Source organism: Somniosus microcephalus, chromosome 1 (assembly GCF_052327205.1).
Source record: "Somniosus microcephalus isolate GS21.2 chromosome 1, FLI_Smic_1.0, whole genome shotgun sequence".
NCBI lineage: Eukaryota > Metazoa > Chordata > Chondrichthyes > Squaliformes > Somniosidae > Somniosus > Somniosus microcephalus.
In genome coordinates, this window is record NC_140987.1 from 62,434,037 (window position 1) to 62,455,630 (window position 21,594).

Sequence of the window (21,594 nt, forward strand, 5' to 3'; positions counted from 1 at the left end):
GCAGTTGGTTAAATTCAGGAATTTAGGTGGTGGGGAATTAAACCCAAAAAATGGGTGTGTTGAAGTCGGGTCAGATGTTAAAATTTTTAAAATCTCAAACCCGACCCCACCCTGCCCACTTCCGGGCTTAACGGAGGCAGGGCAAGGGGCGGGCAGTCAACCTGCTCCCAGGAGGCGGGTTAGCATTTTAAATATTTTAATCAGGCCGGCAGCCTCTGATTTAACCTGCTTTGCCGGCTGAAGGGAGGCGAGGACAGCTTTGAGGAGAAGCTAAGTGCCTTTACAGCACTACTTGTGGGCCAGGAGGAGCAGGAGTGCTTCCCCCCCACCCCCAGCCCCACAAGCACCCCACTATCAGCCCCCCCCCATACAAAACCCCCGGGGGTTGGGGATCGTACCCCTCCACCCCCACCCCGGCATCCCAGTAGCAGCTGCAGGTTCCCTACCTGCTCCTGCGGCCTGCTCCAGAGTCCTACCCGCCCAACTGGAAGCCAAGCTTGTCAATCAGGCTGACTTCTGAGCTGGGAACCTGTTAAAGAGAAAAGTCGCACACCGTGGAGTTAAAACTCCACAGAATGTGGATCTCCCGTCTGAAACTCTGCCCACCCCCCCCCCGCCGTCTACGGCCCGGCCTACGCATCTCACCCCTGTCAATATTGGGGCCTAGATATCAGAGGTGACCAAACACCAGCACTTACTAAACCCCAAAAAAATTTGATTTATCTCACCTGATTGAGAATTTTCTTCTGTACATTTGTCATCACTCTGCACATTGTAGATCTAATGGGAGAAAAACAATCATTCAACATCCCATGGTAAAAGAAATGAACATCATGGTAAAAGAAATGAACATTATATACGTGATTCAGGTTTTAGAACTTATAAAACAGCACATGCTATAAAATCGGGTACATAGATCTCACCTTCACAGATATTTTTATATATTTTAAATAGAAGTTGATAATTTGTCCATCAATTTAACATAAGGAATTTTTACTAAAATACCAATTGTAAAGTAAGGGACTGAGAAACACAGGTATGACTTGTACACCAGTGGGGGAAATCACAAATTAGCATATGAATAATTAACATGTTCATATGCAAGCCCTTTGTCTTCTATTTTACCAGTTAAAATAGCGACCAAAGGACTTTCGTACTAGTACACAGTGGAGGCAGAAGGCATAGCTGAGGTACTAAATGAGTATTTTGCATCGGTGTTTACCAAGAAAGAGTACTCCGCAATTTCGACCCTTACTTCCCTCAGCAACCTAGGATGCATCCCATTCGGACCGGGTGACTTATCCACTTTAAGTACTGCCAGCCTTTCTAGTATCTCCTTTCTCTATTTTTTAAAATCTCATCCAGTATCCTAGCAACCTCCTCGTTTGTCATAGCTTTGGCAAAGTCCTCTTTCTTGGTAAACAGCGATGAGCTGTGGAACTCCCCAGAGCCAGCAATCAATTGAAATCACATATAAGGACAAAAACGTCCCCTTTTATGATGGAATGTCGCTATTAAAAAAAACCCTAAGGGGGAGAAATTGAGTATAGCCCCGTTTGGGGCACCAGCCTCACCAGGGCGCTAAAAGTAGCGTCCCGGAAGCATTTGCGGCTGCCCGCCGGAAATTGAGTGGTAGCGCCCCAAAGGGAAGCGCGGCGCTACTGGAGGTGCCCCGCATCCCTCTTGGGGCACTGTGACTGCATACCGTGGCGCAATGTGCCGCAGCACCACACGCTGCGGCACATCGCGCTGCGGTATTGCAGGCCTTCCTCCCTTTCTTAAAGGGGAGGGGCCTTGTGCAGTGCGATCTGGGGCCCAGCTGGGCCCCCGAGGATCGGGAGTGCAGGCAAAAGAGCCCGGCACCGAAGAGAAGTGCTGGGCTCTTGGAATTCAGCTGGCACTCCGCGGGGGGGGGAGGGGTTCAGGAGGCCGGGGATGGGAGCGCAGGCAGGTGCTGGCAGGTGGCCAACAACAAAAATGGCCACCCCGCACCTCTCCTTTAATTTGCGCCTCCCCAGCCGCAGGTAGGCCCCCCTGAACCGGTCGGACATAGCGTCTGGCGGTAAATCAGGGGGCGCTGCCAAATATCGCGGCCGGGGCGTCAGTGGGGCGCTGCGCACACCGATGACGCCATCAGTAGCGGCGCAGCGCTAACGGTTAGCGCCACCACTAACGTCCCGTGGAATTTAGCGGGAGGCGTGGACAGTGCCACGCCCGGGCACCAGTTGGCTTGCGACCCACTTAGCGCCCTCTTAAGGCGCTAACGGGTGGCGCAACCTACTGAATTTCTCCCCCTAAAACTTTAAACCTTGTTGAAAGAGGTGTAACTGGGTATTTAACAGCGTACTGACTGCTGAACAACCGTTCTAGGCCTGAAAATCGAATTTTATATCTGTGGAATATAACATTTTTCCATAAATATTATTAAGAATTACAAGTTTTACATATAATTTTTAAAAAAGTTTGTTTATGATATTTCAGCTACTACCTTAATCTTTATTTTGCTCTCTGTAAAATTTGTAAAAAGTAAATTAGAATATGTGCATTTTACTTCCAGGTTTGCTGCCTGTCAGAATTCTTCAATGTGATTGGCTGCTTAGCTAGCTTGATGACAAACGAATCCTAAGCTCGACGCTTAGGATTTGCTTGATTTGGTGTCAGATTCAAACAAAGGTCGGGAGAGCTCAAATTCATGCCACAGAGATCGCTAGCTCTTTGTGGGCAGCTTTCTTCGAGGTCAGCAGCGAGCGCCGTCGCTTCGTCGCTGACCGCAAATTCCGGGCTATTATTCTGGGAGACAATTAACAGCCACTTGGACAAGCAGGGACTAATAACTGACTCCCTCAGCAGCTGTGAATATTGTAAGTCTTTTTTTAAATGGGACAACTACACTCTTCTAAAACTTCAGAAGAATGTAAAGCTTCAGCTGAAACCAGGTAATGTAAAAAGGCAGAGGAGATTTAAAAAAGTGTCCACAGAAGAAATTTAAAAGTGTTGGTGCAAGGCTGAACTAGATTCAAAAGGTTTGAATTTCCACGGGAGTTCTGCTGATCGTCTGCTGTAACCTCCGCATAGGACAGCAGAACCACCGGAGAAACAGCAGAACCACTGGAGAAACAGCAGAAACACCAATGTAGATCAGCAAGGGAAAAGGTGATAGATTGACACCTTGAATACTCGGTGTCCAGTTCTGGTCACCGAGACACAAAGGAGACATTGAAATATTGCAGGCAGTGCAGAGAAAAGCCATGAGGATCGTCCGTGTCAAAGGTTTGAGTTTTGAGGAAAGACTGGAGAGCATCAAACTCTTAAGCCTTGAAAGGAGTTATCTGAGTGGTGATTTAATAGAGGTATGCAAGATTGTAATTATGGAAAAGGTAAATCTTGAAAATGACTTTAAATTAATTTACAAGGGAAGGAAAAAGAGTCCAAGGCTTAAACTAGTAAAAGGCAAATTTAGATCTTGTTTCAGGACATTCTTCTTCACATGAAGAATGATCAACACGTGGAATTAACTTCTAGCTAGAGGAGTTAAGGTAAAGACTCTGGAATCATTTAAGAACCAAGTGGATGGTGTAATGGGGGACTGTCGGGTCATTCTGGTGCTTGAGAAAGAAAGACTTGCATTTATATAGCGCCTTTCACGATCACCAGACATCCCAAAGCGCTTTACAGGGAATGAATGCTTTGAAGTGTAGTCACTGTTGTAAAGTAGCAGCCAATTTGTGCACAGCAAGGTTCCACAAACAGCAATCTGATAATGACCAGATAATGCTGTTGAGTCTGTGTTTACAATGCAGTTATACTGAATAACAGGACACAGACTACAGAAGTAAGTAAACAGGTCTTTAGTGATTGAGGGTCAGGGTGGAACTGGGGTACACTTTGCTCCGCAGGGTTTATATACCGGTGTGGTCACCACCGGTACTACAATGTACAGGAGCCATCAAAAAGTAGTCCATCACCTTAAGGTATCCTCTTAAGGTAGTACAGGTTACATACACTACAATTCCTCCCCTTTTAGCTTAACAGTAGACACCCCAAATTAATACACTACATGGATAACATATATACAATTTACACACAAGAACTGTTCAAAGATTCAGTCTCTGAGGAGGCCTCCTGATCCGGCCCGGATAACGCCTTTCAGGGATCTCTGATTCCCGTTGCTGGGGTGACTCATCCACTTGATCTCCTATGGATTCAACATCATCCAATACGTTCGAGTCTGAGGTAGATGCTACAGGCTCAATAAGTTCTTCAACTGGTGTCTCTGCCGTAGACATGGGGTCGACCCTTGTTCTCGATTCCACAAGTTGGTCAGCATGTTACGTTCTCTCCAACGTCTACCGTGTACATCAAGGGTCCCTGTCGTGCACGAATTGTCCCAGGTTGCCATTTATCATCCCTATAGTCCCTGGCCAACACTGGTTGTCCTAATTCAAAACTACGAGTGGCCTTTTTATTTACATGCTGGAATTGCTTGTTTTCGACTTCCCGTCGCACATTGGGTTTTAACAAATCCAACCGGGACCGCAACCTTCTGTTATAGAACATTATGGCAGGGCTTTGATTTGTCACTGCATGCGTGGCGTTTCGATACGCCATTAGGAAATTGTCCACCTTGTGTTGTAGTGGAATATGATCTTCACTCATGGCCTTTATCGCCTTTTTGAACGTTTGTACAAATCTCTCGGCCAACCCATTTGTAGCCGGATGATATGGGGCAGATGTATAGTGTTTCACCCCATTCTTTTTCATGAATTTCTGGAATTCTTCTGACATGAACTGTGGTCCGTTGTCTGAAAATATTTGCTCTGGCAATCCATTCCTTGCAAATATGGTTCTTAGAACTGCAATCGTCTTGTCAGAGGTAGTGGTCGACATCTTAATCACTTCTGGCCATTTAGAATGGCGTCTACTGCTATCAAAAACATGGAATCCATGAATGGACCTGCAAAGTCGATATGCACACGTTGCCATGGGGCTGAAGGCCATTCCCACGGATGCAGCGGTGCAATTGGAGGTGCGTTCTGAACTTTTTGGCACCCTGAGCAGCTTTTAGTCAGATCCTCTATTTGTTTGTCGATACCTGGCCACCACACATAAGCCCTAGCAAGGCTTTTCATCTTGACTCCCCCCAGATGACCTTCGTGCAATTCTTTTAGAACTCTCTCCCTTAATTTAGGAGGAATAATCACCCTTGTTCCATACATCAATGTTCCTTGACATACGGACAGCTGTTCTCGTCTGGCTGAGAATGCTGGTAACAGTGGTTCGCCATGTGCTGGCCATCCCTTCACTGTCAAGTCGTAGACCCGAGACAGTGTCGGGTCATTTCGGGTCTCTCTCTCAATACCCGCATTGGTGACTGGTAAGCATTCGATGATGGTCGAGTGAAATATCTCGACAGGGTCAACTGCCGGTGCCTCTTCCGCTGTAGGTAGTGACAGGCGCGACAGCCCATCAGCATTACCATGTTGCTTTGTATCTTTGAATTCAATATCATATTGATGTGCCCCTAGGAAAAGAGACCATCTCTGAAGCCTCTGCGCCGTCATTACCGGAACACCCTTCTTAGGGTTGAAAATGGAAACCAACGGCTGGTGATCTGTCAGCAGCGTAAACTTTTGGCCTTGCAGGTAATGGTTAAATTTCTTAACTCCCCACACGAGGCTGAGAGCCTCCCTATCTATCTGAGCATAGTTGTGCTCAGCAGAGGTCAATGATCTGGATGCGAAAGCGACTGGCCTTTCCGAGCCATCTGGAAACTTATGTGAGAGCACTGCCCCGATACCATATGGAGAAGCGTCACAAGCTAAACGAATAGGCAGCGTTGGGTTAAAGTGAGCCAACACTTCCTTAGAGGTGATCAGTGCCTTGCTCTTTTGAAAAGCCCGCTTACAATCATCGCTCCACTTCCATGGTATTCCCATTTGCAAAAGAGTGTTTAGCGGGTGTAACACCGTGGATAAATTTGGAAGAAACTTGTGGTAATAGTTAACCAACCCGAGGAACGACCTCAACTGGGATACATTTTCCGGTGCTGGAGCTTTGACAACAGCTTCGATCTTGTCAGGTGACTTATGGAGCCCCTCCTGGTCAATGACGTGGCCGCAGTACGAGATTCGCTTTTGAAAGAACTCGCATTTCTGGCGATTAGCTCTTAGCCCATATCCTTTCAATCTGATGAGCACCTGCTCCAAATTCGCGAGGTGATCCTTATCGTTATCTCCTGTAATCAGGATGTCATCCAGGTAGCATTGTGTGCCTGGGATTCCCTGCAATACCTGCTCCATGGCCCTTTGCCAAATCGCTGGAGCCGATGCCACTCCAAAAACCAGCCTATTATACCGATATAAGCCCTTATGTGTGTTGATCGTGAGATACTGACATGACGCTTCATCAACTTCCATCTGTAGGTACGCCTGCGCCAGGTCTATCTTGGTGAAGTGTTTCCCGCCAGACAGCGAAGCGAAGATATCTTCAATCCGCGGAAGCGGATATTGCACCGTGTGAAGAACTGGATTAACAGTGATCTTGAAATCGCCACGGATGCGAACCTTCCCAGGTTCCCCCGGCTTGTTGCTCAACGAACGCTTCATGACAGGAACAATGGGTGTAGCCCATTCACTCCAGTCCACCTTGGACAGTACCCCTGAACGTTCTAGCCCTTCCAGCTCTGCTTCCACAGCAGGTCGTATCGCATGGGTTTGCATGTTCTTCAACCTTGATGGTTGCCGTAATTCCTTTCAGTGTTCCAAGTCCCTGTTGGAACACCTCCTTAGCATCATCTAAGATTTTGGACAGTCGTTTAGGTTTGACGTCGTCCTCCTTACAGGCATCCACAGTCAGTGCTTGTATGGAATGCCAGTCCACATTTATTCTCCGGATCCATTCCCGTCCCAGTAGTGGCGGACCTCCATCAGGTAACACATACAAGTCCATTTCCTGACTTTCTTTACCATTGTAGACCACATTTACTTTTATCTTTCCTTTGGGGTATACTATTTGCCCCGTGTATGTTTTCAATACAATCTCCGTATCCCTCAGGGGAATGTGCGAGAATAACCTTTTGTAATCTTGCTTATTCATGACCGTTAATGCCGACCCTGTGTCCAATTCCGTCTTCACTTGGACTCCTGCTATCCGGAGCATGACCCAGATAGTTTGGTGGTCTGCTGTGTTACCCACATTATGTATTTTCAGACAACCCAGTTCCTTACTGCTGGAGTCTGAATCCGTCTTCTGTTCATCCGAACTGTTCTCTGTCACCTTGTGTACGTTTTTGTACTTCTCCTGCGGTGACCTTTTGCTGCTGGTCTTCTTTCCTGACCGGCATACTCTCGCTATGTGACCAAGTTTGCCACATTGCCTGCATTCTTTGTCTTTGAACCAGCACTGGTTCTGGTCATGCGTTGTCCTTCCACAACGATAGCACTTTACTGCGCCCAATGCCATTTCATTGGTGCTGAATTCCAGTGGCCTTTGCTGTATCTCTGCAGCGCCCCGTGCTGCTGCCTCGTGGGATGCTGCAATGCTGAAAGCTTTGTCCAGCGTAAGATCCTTTTCCTCTAGCAGTCGCTTCTGGGTTCCTTCCCTTAGGAGCCCACACACAAACTTATCTCTCAGTGCGTCTGCTAGTCCTGTTCCGAACTGGCAGTACTTTGATAACTTGCGCAGTTCTGTTAGGAATTCAGCGTTGCTTTCTTCTTTAAGTTGAATTCTTTTGTAGAATTTAAATCGTTCCGCTATCAGCAGCGGCGTGGGGTTTAAATGCTCTTGCAGGATAGTAACAATATCCGTGAAACCCTTCCCTACCGGTTTGTCTGGGGTTACCAGGTTCCTTAATAACCTGTACATCTTCGCACCCATCGAGTTTAATAGGGTTAGTGCTTTCTTATCATCCAGTACATCATTCGTTGTACAGTAAACTTCGATGCGTTCCACATAAGTGGCCCAATCTTCCACATCGTTATCAAAAGCAGTGATGTTACCCGTTTTTGGCATCCTTGCTGAGTTTCTCCTTTCCCTTCGGATATTATTTAATATGATGACTTAAAAAAAAATTTTTTTTTATTTAAGATGGCGGATTTTCCCGCGCTTGGTGGCTTTTCCCGCGCTTGTCTTCTTCCCCCGCCGACTCAAGATGGCGATTCCCGCGCTGTTGCCGTCCACGCCTCCCAGCGGTCCTTTATTTTCCTTGCACTGCTGCTCTTGTTGCCCCGCCGCTCCCGCGGTCCTTGTGGCCATAAACGCTTTTCTGGCTGCTGCGCGTCTCTGCCCCGATTGCAGTCCGGCCCCTGACACCGGTTGCGGTCGTGTTCTCCGCCCTTTTCGTTGTTTTCCCTCCCCTTCTCCCACTGACAACTCGGCCAACTTCCCCCCCGTGCCTCTCGACCGGGTTTACCCACCGCTGTCGTAGAAGGGATGATCACTGATGTTGGACTTCGTGGCCAGAAAACCAACCCGGGTTCCCGATGGCCTCCCGTGCGATGCAGTACTCAGCAGGATGTTGAGGGCGGATGCCCTTTTTCGACGACCGTTTCTGAGGACGAAGCTTCCTTGGATGCAAAACTGCCGTTAGGTACGATCAGACTCGTCGCCACTGTTGAGGCTGTGTTTACAATGCAGTTATACTGAATAACAGGACACAGACTACAGAAGTAAGTGAACAGGTCTTTAGTGATTGAGGGTCAGGGCGGAACTGGGGTACACTTTGCTCCGCAGGGTTCATATACCGGTGTGGTCACCACCGGTACTACAATGTACAGGAGCCATCAAAAAGTAGTCCATCACCTTAAGGTATCCTCTTAAGGTAGTACAGGTTACATACACTACAAATGCTTTTAGTGATGTTGATTGAATGTTACAGTAATATTGGCCAGGACACTGAGGAGAACTCTCCTGCTCTTCTTCGAAATAGTGCCATAGGATATTTTATGTCCACCTGAGATAGCAGACGGGGCCTCGGTTTAACGTCTCATCTGAAAGACTCCCTCAGCACTGCACTAGAGTGTCAGCCTGGATTTTTTGCTCAAGTCTGTGGAGAGGGACTTGAACCCACAACCTTCTGACTCAGAGGCGAGGATGCTACCCACTGAGCCATGGCTGACACACAAGGATGAGCTAAGATGGGCTGAATGATCTTCCTTAACTCTCTCTGACTATTCCTGTGATTTTTACATAATCTTGTCAGAACTAAACATGAACAGAAAGGGGACTAATTTTGAAGAACAATTTTTGATTAATTTATTTCCTGGAAGATGATTTGCATAGCAGTGATAGCACATATTCCCGAAGTGTAGCCAGTAATGAAAGCCATACAAAAAAAATAAAACAGTCTCAGTCATTTTCTTAGCGCTTGGTTGACTTTATTAGCCTCAAACATTCACAAGCAATATATTTTATCACTTAAAACCTAATCAAGTGTTATTGTGTTTGGGTAAACAGCATATAGCTCAAGACTTTGTTGCATATTAAAAGATTACTCTTGGAACAGACACTAGCAGAAGAAGTACATCCTGATAAAGTACACTTTATTGAGGAAAAAAAATGAAATAATGTAGCTATATAAGCAGCTATATAAAGGGGCAAAAACTGAAAATGGTGCAAATCTCCAACAGGTCAATCAGCGCCCTAAAAAGAAAGATAGGTTAATGTTTCATGTGGGAGCTGCCATCAGAAATATTTAACTTATCTCTCTGTTTCAGGTGCTGCCTGACCTACTGTGCATTTCTAGCATTTTCTGTTTAAATTTCAGATTTCCAGGATTCACAGTTTTTCTTTTCATCTCGGCTGTTTCAACGGTATTAGATTTTTTTTTTTTTGCAGTTCAGGCGATGAAACCCAAGAGGCCCGCTAAAGGTAAGCGTCAAATTGTTTTTGTGGGCTCTGGAGACCAGGAGTGCTCCTCCGGGGCCTACAAAATAATCTGGGCTGCTATTATCCCGTAACTGCAGGGAGGATGAGCAAACTGACCACAGCACTGTGGTACAGGGGGCCATTCAAGTTGGGGGAGTAAAAAGAAATGTAATAGTGGTAGGGGGCAGCATAGTTAGGGGGGTAGATACTGTTCTCTGCAGCCGAGAGCGTGAGTCCCGAAGGCTGTGTTGCCTGCCTGGTGCCAGAGTTAAGGACGTCTCCTCTGGGCTGGAGAGGAACTTGGAGTGGGAGGGAAAAGATCCAATTGTCGTGGTAGACATAGGTAGAACAGAGAAAGAGGTTCTGCTGAGGGAGTATGAGCAGCTAGGGGCTAAATTAAAAAGCAGAACCACAAAGGTAATAATCTCTGGATTACTACCTGAGCCACAAGCAAATTTGCATAGGGTAAATAAGATCAGAGAGATGAATGTGTGGCTCAAAGACTGGTGTGGGAGAAATGGGTTTCGATTCATGGGGCACTGGCACCAGTACTGGGGTAAGAGGGAGTTGTTCTGTTGGGACGGGCTTCACTTGAACCATGCTGGGACTAGTGTCCTGGCGAATCAAATAACTAGGGCTGTAGATAGGGCTTTAAACTAAATAGTTGGGGGTGGGGGGGGAGAGGGTTCAGGTGAGCGTGAATGTAAAAAGTCAAAGAGAAAGGAAAAGGCAATAGAGCAGGGTAGCGATGGGGGTAATGGTAACCAGAGTGTGAGGAAGGGACAGAACGTATAAAAATAAGAGTGCATCAGAAAGTGGGATCAAAGCACGGAAAAATAGTAGAAAGACAAAATTAAAAGCTCTTTATCTGAATGCATGCAGCATTCGTAACAAGATAGATGAGTTGATGGCACAAATAGATATAAATGGGTATGATCTGATAGCCATTACAGAGACGTGGTTGCAAGCTGACCAAGGCTGGGAACTGAATATTCAGGGATATTTGACATTTCAGAAAGATAGACAGAAAGGGAAAGGAGGTGGGTAGCTCTGTTAATAAAGGATGAGATCAGTGCAGTAGTGAGAAATGATATTGGCTCAGAAGAGCAAGATGTAGAATCAGTTTGGGTGGAGATAAGAAATAATGAGGGAAAGAAGTCACTGGTGGGCGTAGTCTACAGGCCCCCTAACAGTAGCTACACTGTTGGACAGAGTATAAATCAAGAAATAGTGGAGGCTTGTAAGAAAGGTACAGCAATAATCATGGGCAATTTTAATCTTCATATTGATTAGACAAATCAAATTGGCCAAGGTGGCCTCGAGGAAGAGTTCATAGAGTGTATCTGGGATGGTTTCCTAGAACAATATGCTGTGAAACCAACCAGGGAGCAGCCTATCTTAGATCTGGTACTGTGTAATGAGACAGGATTAATCAATGATCTCATAGTAAAGGATCCTCTAGGAAAGAGTGATCATAGCATGGTTCAATTTCAAATTCAATTGGAGGGCAAGAAAGATGGGTCTCAAACCAGTGTCCTGATCTTAAATAAAAGCAATTACAAAGGTATGAAGGCAGAGTTGGCTAAAGTGGACTAGGAAAATAGATTAAAGGGTAAGATGGTTGATAAGCAATGGCAGACATTTAAGGAGATATTTCATAACTCTCAACAAAAATGTATTCCAGTGAGAAGGAAAGACTTTATGAGAAGGGAGACCATCGATGGCTAACTAAGGAAGTAAAGGATGGTATCAAATTGAAAACAAAGGCATACAATGTTGCCAAGATTAGTGGGAGGCCAGAGGATTGGGAAATTTTTAAAAACTAGCAAAGGATGACTAAAAAAATAACAGAGAGAAGATGGATTATGAGAGTTGACATGAATCAGTCATTCATGAAAGAAAGACTTATGAAATAATACTGAGCAGCCTGCGAGTGGTGCTGTCCAGGGAGAGTATAAATACTCGGGCACGGGCCCAGCTTGCGCAGGACATTCTTAACAGGAACTAGTGAAGGACACAACTAGACCTCCAGTAAAACAGTTGATTAAAGCTTTGTTTAACGCTTAGACCAAGTGCCTAGTAGTTTTCTTATGTCAAGAGTAAACTAGCAAGAAATATTAAAACAGATAGTAAGAGCTTCTACAGGTACATAAAAAGGAAGAGAGTAGCTAAAGTAAACATTGTCCCTTAGAGGATGAGACTGGGGAATTAATAATGGGGAGCAGTGAAATGGCAGAGACTTTGAACAAATATTTTGTATCAGTCTTCGTGGTAGAAGACTCTAAAACCATCCCAATAATACATAATCAAGGGGCTATAGGGAGGGGGGAACTTAAAACAATCACTATCACTAAAGAAAAAGTACTCGGTAAAATAATAGACTAAAGGTGGACAAGTCCCCTGAACCTGATGGCCTGCATCCTAGGGTCTTAAAAGAAGTGGCTGCAGAAATAGTGGATGCATTGGGTACAATCTACCAAAATTCCCTGGATTCTGGAGAGGTCCTAGCGGATTGGAAAGCCCCTATTTAAGAAGGGAAGGAGACAGAAAGCAGGAAACTATAGATCAGTTAACCGAACATCTGTCATTGGAAAAATGCTGGAGTCCATTATTAAGGAAGCAGTAGCTGGACATTTAGAAAATCATAATACAGTCAAGCAGAGTCAGCATGGTTTTATGAAAGGGAAATCAGGTTTGACAAATTTGCTAGAGTTCTTTGAGAATGTAACGAGCAGGGTGAATAAAGGGGAACCAGTGGATGTGGTGTATTTGGATTTCTAGAAGACATTCAATAAGGTACCACACAAAATGTTATTGCACAAGATAAGAGCTCACGGGGTTGGGGGTAATGTATTAACATGGATAGAGGATTGGCTAACTAACAGAAAACAGAGAGTCGGGAAAAATGGCTAATTTTCCGGTTGGCAAACGGTAACTAGTGGGGTGCCACAGGGATCAGCGCTGGGGCCTCAACTATTTACAATCTATATTAATGACTTGGATGAAGGGACCGAGTGTAATGTAGCCAAATTTGCTGATGATGCAAAGATAGGCGGGAAAGCAAGTTGCGAAGAGGACACAAAGAATCTGCAAAGGGATATAGACAGGCTAAGAGAGAGGGCAAACATTTGGCAGATGGAGTATAATGTGGGAAAGTGTGAGGTTATCCACTTTGGTAAGAAAAATAAAAAGGCAAATTATTATTTAAATAGAGAGAGATTACAAAATGCTGCAGTACAGAGGGACCTGGGAGTCCTTGTGTATGAAACACAAAAAGTTAGCATGCATGTACAGCAAGTAATCAAAAAGGCAAATGGAATATTGGCCTTTATTTCAAGGGGGTTGGAATATAAAAGTAGGGAAGTCCTGCTACAACTGTACAGGGTATTGGTGAGACCACACCTTGAGTACTGCGTACAGTTTTGGTCTCCTTATTTAAGGAGGGATATACTTGCATTGGAGGCAGTTCAGAGAAGGTTCATGAGGTTGATTCCTCAGATGAAGGGGTTGACTTATGAAGAAAGGTTGGGCCTATACTCATTGGAGTTTAGAAGAATGAGAGGTGATCTTATTGAAACATATGATTCTGAGGGGGTTTGACAGGGTAGATGCAGGGAAGATGCTTCCCCTCATGGGGGAATCTAGAACTAGGGGGCATAGTTTCAGAATAAGGGGTCGCCCATTTAAAACTGAGATGAGGAGGAATTTCTTCTCTCAGAGGGTTGTAAATCTGTGGAATTTTCGGCCCCAGAGAGCTGTGGAGGCTGGGTCATTGAATATATTTAAGGTGGAGATAGACAGATTTTTGAACAATAAGGGAGTCAAGGGTTATGGGGAGCGGGCAGGGAAATGGAGCCCAAGATCATATCAGCCATGATCTCATTAAATGGTCGAGCAGGCTTGAGGGGCCAAATGGCCTACACCTGCTCCTATTTCTTATTTCTTCTGTTCTTCTGTTCTAACCCCAACCCTCCGCGATCACGGCCCACCCATCACAACCTGCCTTGCTGGCGGCCGCCCTAGCCTGAAGCCTCCATCTGGCGAGCTGCATTGGGATGCCTGTTTGGTGCCCCGCAGCTCGCCGGCCAAAATTAAACCAGGCCGGGGCCTCAAAATCGCTGGGGCCGGCCAGCACCCAAAAGTTAAATTCGACCCCCTTTGAACCTCCACAGCCTTGAATGTTCAAATTCAATCAGAGGAGAATAAAACTCCTCAGGGCCAGGTGCTGAAGAACTGCAGTCTGCAAATGGTGACACAGAGTCAGCAAAGAACCAAACACTTATTCGTCAGCATGTCAAGCTTCAGAAAAAACTCCAAAAAATGTTCAAAGGCAAACAATAATAAACAGTACACATTATTTGAACAATATTCAAAAATGGGTTCAAGGCTGTAACATTCTCACGATTCAGCTGACTGTGTACACCACTCATGCTGTTTACAATGTCATCCAGAGGCCCTCAGGTATGTCTCAGGCTTGTGGCATGTCACTGTTTAATCTGACCAGTATTTAAGTTACAGTGTGATGGATTCAATAAAAGATTGCATACTCTGCTTGTGAACAGTCAACCCAAAGATTCAAAAGCTGAACTGCCTCTGATCAGACAAAAACAGTTTACAAGAACAAATATAAGCTGTGAGCGCATCAAGAAATCCTGCCTATGAAATACACTGGATGTAGAACTAATGAGATCTGCTTAGTTTTATATATGTTAGTAGAGATTAGTAATGAACTTGCCCAACAGCCGGTATTCACATTTTAACATCAGTATAATTCACATAAAGTCAATAGGCCGTGGCTAGTCATGAACTGTTCCTCTTCAGAACGTGTCTCAGCCAACAAAAATGTGAGAACATCACAAGTTTCACACTCAAGCTGGCAGGTAATTGTACAAATAATCAGCTCAACTTCACTGGAAAAGTAAATGGGTGGGCGGGGGGGGGGGGGCGGCGGGGTCAGATAACAAAGGGCTTGAAATTCCTTCTGCATTATTTAGAATCATAGAATGGTTACAGCACAGAAGGAGGCCATTAGGCCCATCGAGCCTGTGCCGACTCTCAGCAAGAGCACTTCAGCTAGTCCCACTCTCCCGCCCTTTCTCCGTAGCATAGAAGATAGGAGCAGGAGTAGGCCATTTGGCCCCTCGAGCCTGTTCCACCATTTAATGAGATCATGGCTGATCATTCAAATTCAGTACCCTGTCCCTGCTTTCTCCCCATATCCCTTTAGCCTTAAGAAATATATTTAACTCCTTTTTGAATATATTTAATGAATTTGCCTCAACTGCCTTCTGTGGTAGAGAATTCCACAGGTTCACCACTCTCTGGGTGAAGAAATTCCTCCTCATCTCAGTCCTAAATGGCTTACCCCATTTCCTTAGACTGTGACCCCCCGTCATCGGGAACATTCTTCCTGCATCTAGTCTGTCTAGTCGTGTTAGAATTTTATAAGTTTCAATGAGATCCCCTCTCATTTTTCTAAACTCTAGTGAATATAAGCCTAATCGACCCGATCTCTCCTCATACGTCATTCCTGCCATCCCAGGTTATCAGTCTGGTGAACCTTCGCTGCACTCTCTCCATGGCAAGAACATCCTTCCTCAGATAAGGCGACCAAAACTGCACACAATACTCAAGGTGTGGTCTCACCAAGGCCCTGTACAACTGCAGCAAGACATCCTTGCTCCTGTACTCGAATCCTCTCGCTATGAAGGCCAACATATCATTTGCCTTCTTAACTGCCTGCTGCACCTGCATGCTTACCTTCAGCGACTGGTGCACAAGGACACCTGCAAATTTTTTTCTTTCAGGTACTTATTCAATTCCCTTTTGAAAGCCACAATTGAATCTGCCTCCACCACCCTTTCAGGCAGTGCATTCCAGATCCTAACCACTCATTGCATAAAAAAGTTTTTTCTCATGTCGCCTTTGGTTCTTCTGCTAATCACCTTAACTCTGTGTCCCCTGGTTCTCGACCCTTCCACCAGTGGGAACAGTTTCTCGCTATCTACTCTGTCTAGACCCTCATGATCTTAAGCACCTCTATCAAATCCCCTCTCAACCTTCTCTGCTCTAAAGGAGAACAACACCAGCTTCTCCAGTCTATCCACATAACTGAAGTCCCTCATCCCTGGAACCATTCTCGTAAATCTTTTCTGCACCCACTCTAAGGCCTTCACATCCTTCCTAAAGTGCGGTGCCCAGAATTGGACACAATACTCCAGCTGAGGCCGTACCAGTGTTTTATAAAGGTTCATCATAACTTCCTTGCTTTTGTACTCTATGGGGGGAAAATTCGGTTGGGTAGCGCCTCCGGGGGGCGCTAACGGGGCGCTAGGAACTTAGCGCCCGAGCACAGCTCGTGAAATTGACCAGTCATTTTGCGGCGGCACTAAACACTACCACCACGATCTCCTGCGCCCGCAGATTGTGACGTCAGTCAAGCGTGCAATGCCCTGGACCGGATATTGAGTTGCGCCCCCTGCCTTATCGCCTGCCGCTAGGAATGACAGGTACAGGGGAACGTTTTCAAGTCGGGAAGGGGCTGGGGGAGCGCTATTTAAAGGCGGGCGCTTCCTGCCTTTCTTGTCGGCAAAAGTTTTGGGTTTTAATGCTGTCCTGAAGAGTTTTGGCCCTCAGCACCACTTTTGAGGTTCCTAAGTGCCGAGCTCTTTCCCTGGGCCTATCCATTAGTGCTTCAAACACAATTGCTTTTGAGGTCTCTCCAGGCCAAGATTCAAGGCTGCAATGAGCAGGGTGTGGCTGGCCAGCAAGATGGCCCCTCCCCTTTAAGAACTGGATGGTGCCAGTGTGTCTGGCTTCCATGGTAACTGGCATCACCTGAGCTTCGGTAGCATTCTGAGGTAGCGCCTCGTTCCCTGATGATTGCTCCTTAAGAGAGGTGTGTAGCATCTGATTTAGCGTTCAAATCACCTCCAGGGGCGATAAAGGTGAATTTTGCAGTTGGAGGCGATAATTAGCGCTGGGCGCTAAAAATTTGCGCCCGGCCAATATTAGCGCCCCAAAATGGCCAATACCGAATTTTTCCCCCTATGCCTCTATTTATGAAGCTTTCTCAACCTGCCCTGCCACCTTCAACGATTTGTACACCCAGGTCTCTGTTCATGTACCCTCTTTAGGGTTGTACCCTTTAGTTTATATTGACTCTCCTCGTTCTTCCCACCAAAATGTATCGCTTCGCACTTTTCTGTATTAAATTTCATCTGCCACGTGTCCGCCCATTCCACCAGCCTGTCTATGTCTTCCTGAAGTCTATCACTATCCTCCTCACTGTTCACTATACTTCCAAGTTTTGTGTCATCTGCAAATTTAGAAATTGTGTCCTGTACACCCAAGTCTAAGTCATTATTTTATATCAAGAAAAGCAGTGGTCCTAGAACCAACCCCTAGGGAACACCACTGTATACCTTCCTCCAGTCCGAAAAACAACCGTTCACCACTACTGTTTGTTTCCTGTCACTTAGCCAATTCTGTATCCATGCTGCCACTGTCCCTTTTATTCCATGGGCTTCAACTTTGCTGGCAAGCCTATTATGTGGCACTTTATCAAACGCCTTTTGGAAGTCCATGTACACCACATCAACCCTCTCTGTTACCTCATCAAAAAACTCAATCAAGTTAGTTAAACACGATTTGCCTTTAACAAATCCGTGCTGGCTTTCCTTAATTAATTCATACTTGTCCAAGTGACTGTTAATTTTGTCCCTGATTATCGTCTCTAAAAGCTTCCCCACTACCGAAGTTAAACTGACTGGCCTGTAGTTGCTGGGTTTATCCTTACACCCTTTTTTGAACAAGGGTGTAACATTTGCAATTCTCCAGTCCTCTGGCACCAGCCCCGTATCCAAGGCGGATTGGAAGATTATGGGCAGTACCTCCGCAACTACCACCTTTACTTCCCTCAGCATCCTAGGATGCATCCCATCCAATCCCATCCAGTCCTTTGTAGTGCTCTTATAACAGGGTTATGTCAAATTCCTGCGAGCATTATTTTAACAGAGTAGTTAACGTATTTATTTTAAGGAGATAAATTGGCCTTGTCAAGTTTGATCAGAATTGCAACTCTTTCGATCCCCAATCTGTGCTTGAATTGGCTGATCGTAGCCAAGCAGTTGTAGAAGTGCTGTAATTGGTCCCAGCACTCCTGGGTTAGGGAGAGGGGGAAAAAATTCAGTCAGGGTTCCCACTCTAATGACCTCTCGTGGAAGTTCACTTGGGTGAGGTCGCAGTGCTGGCATCTGTGGAATCAAACACCATTGATGAATTAATGCCTTAAGGATAGGAGGGTGGGGAAAAAAATTAACAGAGAAAATTGATTGGAAGAAAAAAAAACCTTGGCCCAGTAATTCCGGTCCCAACGAGTGAGTACGGACGGGGTACTCACGCGTGGGCCCGTTGGAAGTGCCGGATTTCAGCATGCACAGCGCATGCGCGGGAAACTGGCATTTCCTCCAAGGGGTTCAGAGGTCCAACGCGTGCGTGCAGGACTCTGCGCGCACGCGTTGAACTTCCTTTTTTACAGGTTTGCCCGTGTGTAAGGGCCTCAACTTTTTAGAAATGTAAAAAGGAGACGTAAGGACTTGATTCTTTAAGGTAAGTGGTCTATTATTTAAAATTATAAAAAAATTTCCACAGCTTTATTGTTTTTAAGGACTTTACAGTAAAGTAAGTGTATTTTTAGACCTGATTTTTTTTTTAAATTATTTTTTTTTTAAATTTGAATAATTGTTTAAAATAGTTTTTTAAAGTTATTTATAGTTCATTTAATTAGTGGGATGTTTTTAAAAATTTTATTTAAAGTTTAAGTAGTGTTTTGGGCGCCCATAGTTTTCATGAGTTTGACAGTTCTTACTATCAAACTCATGAATGAAGTTTTCCCTCCCCTGATTTGCTGCCCAGTGCTCACCTGATCCCAGCCAGCACATCGAACTAACTACGCCGCTGGATCAGGCAAGCACAGCGCGCCGACAGCTGAACCGGGCCAGTGACAGGAATTCCAAGCAGGCCCAGGCTTCAGCTGTCGGCGCGCCGGGTAAGTACACATCGGGGGCTTGCACGCGCGGCAAGCCCCCGACACCAAGTTCTGGGCCAATAAGTTTTAGGAGCAGGTCTCCCAAGAATAGGAGCTTTAAACCGGCTGCTAATCCTTCTGCTACCCCTCGTGCCCCCTTACCCCAAATCCTGCCGGTCTTTTGCATTGCTTCAGGAAGATGAAGAGGGTACATTTCACAGAGATCCAAATGGACAATAAGATTCACAGCAGCAGGATTTTACAATGATTACAAGTGTGGAGTCAAGTGAGCATAATGGAGAGTTGCATGGGTGAAACTTCAGTTAAAGCTAATTGCTTAGAAATTGAAGAGTGACTGCAACAGCTTCAGCAGGGACAGCAGTAATTAGGTAAGACGAGAATGTGAGCTTAATATTGTTTCACTATTTAAACCTCAATTAAAGCTACCTAATTATAAAGAGATATACCAGCAATTTTAAGTCTACTAAAATGGAAATTGCAACTATTGTTAGCAAACAGCAACAGAACCTCATTACAGTCTGTGATGACTTTCATCGGCACGTTAAAGGCTACAACCGCTGTCATACATTAAAAAGAGCCCTTGAGTGGAAAAAAATGACAAAAGTAGCAGTTAAATATCTTACCTGCTTATTGTTGTCACTGCACAATTTCTTAATGGACACAAAGTGCCTAATTTTCCTATTGATAGTAGAAAAAGTACAGTCACACTCCTGAGCGGATCAGATGAAACATTGACAAGCATTTGACAGGGAGCCGGTAATGGGGCTTCTTCAGCTGACTAAACACCAATGATTAAGACATTCTCTAATGATTCGGTGAGGGAGCAAAACCTAGAATATGGGATTCCCCACCTCACCAATCACATTGTCAGGGTTTTGTATCCTTCTATTTATTCCTCGGTCTCTGTAGTCACCGTTATGAGATGAGAGGGCAAATCAACAGCATTTAGTGATCTTCTCCTGTCATGGTATAACACATTATGCCCCAACTTACTGTGTGCCATTATGCCTCTATCAACCCATTCTTTGTATTATGAACAAAACAATGAAAAATCTTTGGAAAACTTAATGCGCTTATATGAACTTGCTTTATCCACTATTTAAATGGCGGTTCTTGGCTTAATGCCTGTTAGCATTTGCGCGCAAATACAGGAAACTCTCGTTTAAACGGCACCTAAATATCTGGAATTCTCTATTAACCAGCAAAATTCTCACTCCGAAAACAACACCTCAATAACCGGCAATGTTGCCGAGTCCGAGTCCGAGTCTCCCGCGGTGGCCGAGTTAGTCAGTGGGGGTAGTTCTCCAAACTGCCACTACTCGGCTTCTTGGCACTGTCGGAAGTTGGAACACCTCAATACCAGGAGTCTGACTCTCCCGCGCTGCCGGTAGTCTCTTCTGATCCGCCATTTTACAGGGGTACTGCGTATCTCCCACGCTGCTGGTAGTCATTGCATTGCATTACCCTCAACTGGCAGTACTGTACTTAATCAAGCATCTTCCACCATCCATTTAACACAACATTCTGTAGGTGAGTACCCAATTACTGTATACTGCACATTTCTTGATTTTTTTTATTTTTCTTTGTTAAAAATAGCCTCGGTAGATAACCCTCTCCATCATCCAGAATTTTTGATCAACCGGCAACACGCCGGTCCCGTCGGTGCCGGATACCAAAGAGTTTCCTGTATTGTGGAGTGTAATTTTGAGACTATACTTTCTCCAGGCACATGAAATGTGTTTGTGAACACTTTAGCAGTTATAGTTGGAATTTTATAATTGTGTTAAACTATATAATGGCTGAACTTCCAATCAGCGAAGTTTGTGTACCATGGTGTAATGTGCTCACACTACAGTTCCGCCTGCACTATTTTTACACAGCCGTTAACTCACTTGCTGATTGGGAATTCTGCCCTATACTGTGCCACCAGCGCAACACCTAATTACTGGTCCAGTTCAAACTGTCAGTTCATTTCTCCAGCTTTTAACTAGTAGGAGTTTGCAACAGAGAAAATGAAAATTATGGAAAGAGTTGAAATAATGTACATTTGCTTACTTTCCTTCATAAGTTTAGATAACCAACCCTGGTTCAATGAGGACTGTAGAAGGGCATGCTGGGAGCAGCACCAGGCGTACCTGAAAATGAGGTTCCAACCTGGTGATGCTACAACACAGCACTACATGCATGCTAAACAGCGGAAGCAGCATGCTGTAGACAGAGCTAAGCGATCCCACAACCAGCAGATCAGGTCAAAGCTCTGCAGTGTTGTCACATCCAGTCGCGAATGGTGGTGGACAATTAAGCAACTAATGGGAGCAGGGGGCTCCATGAACATCCTCATCCTCAATGATGGCGGAGCCCAGCAAGTGAGTGCAAAAGACAAGAATAAAGCATTTGCAACTGTCTTCAGCCAGAGGTGCCAAGTAGGTGATCTTTGTAAGCCTCCTCCTGAGGTCCCCATCATCACAGATGTCAGTCTTTAGCCAATTTGATTCACTCCATGTGATATCAAGAAACGGCTGAGTGCACTGGACACAGCAAAGGCTATGGGCCCCAATAACAGGCACGGGCGGGCAACTAGCATGCTGAAGTCAATGGAAATAAAAATCAGGGGAGATGTAAAACGGGCTGCCAATTCATTATAGCCCGTTTTACAGTATCGCACTAAGTCAAAATCTCCA

The 21,594-nt window shown here is 45.3% G+C and overlaps 1 protein-coding gene across 1 annotated transcript in view; it reads right to left on the reverse strand.

Moving 5' to 3' along the window:
- The window catches only part of pde8b (phosphodiesterase 8B), a 440,027-nt gene that overhangs the window by 87,909 nt on the left and 330,524 nt on the right, over positions 1 to 21,594 (reverse strand). The window contains exons 10-11 of the mRNA XM_085982537.1: positions 19,537 to 19,591; positions 729 to 780 (exon numbers count right to left, since the gene is read on the reverse strand). Coding sequence (XP_085838663.1) covers positions 729 to 780; positions 19,537 to 19,591 — 107 coding nt within the window. The remainder of the gene's footprint in view (positions 1 to 728; positions 781 to 19,536; positions 19,592 to 21,594) is intronic.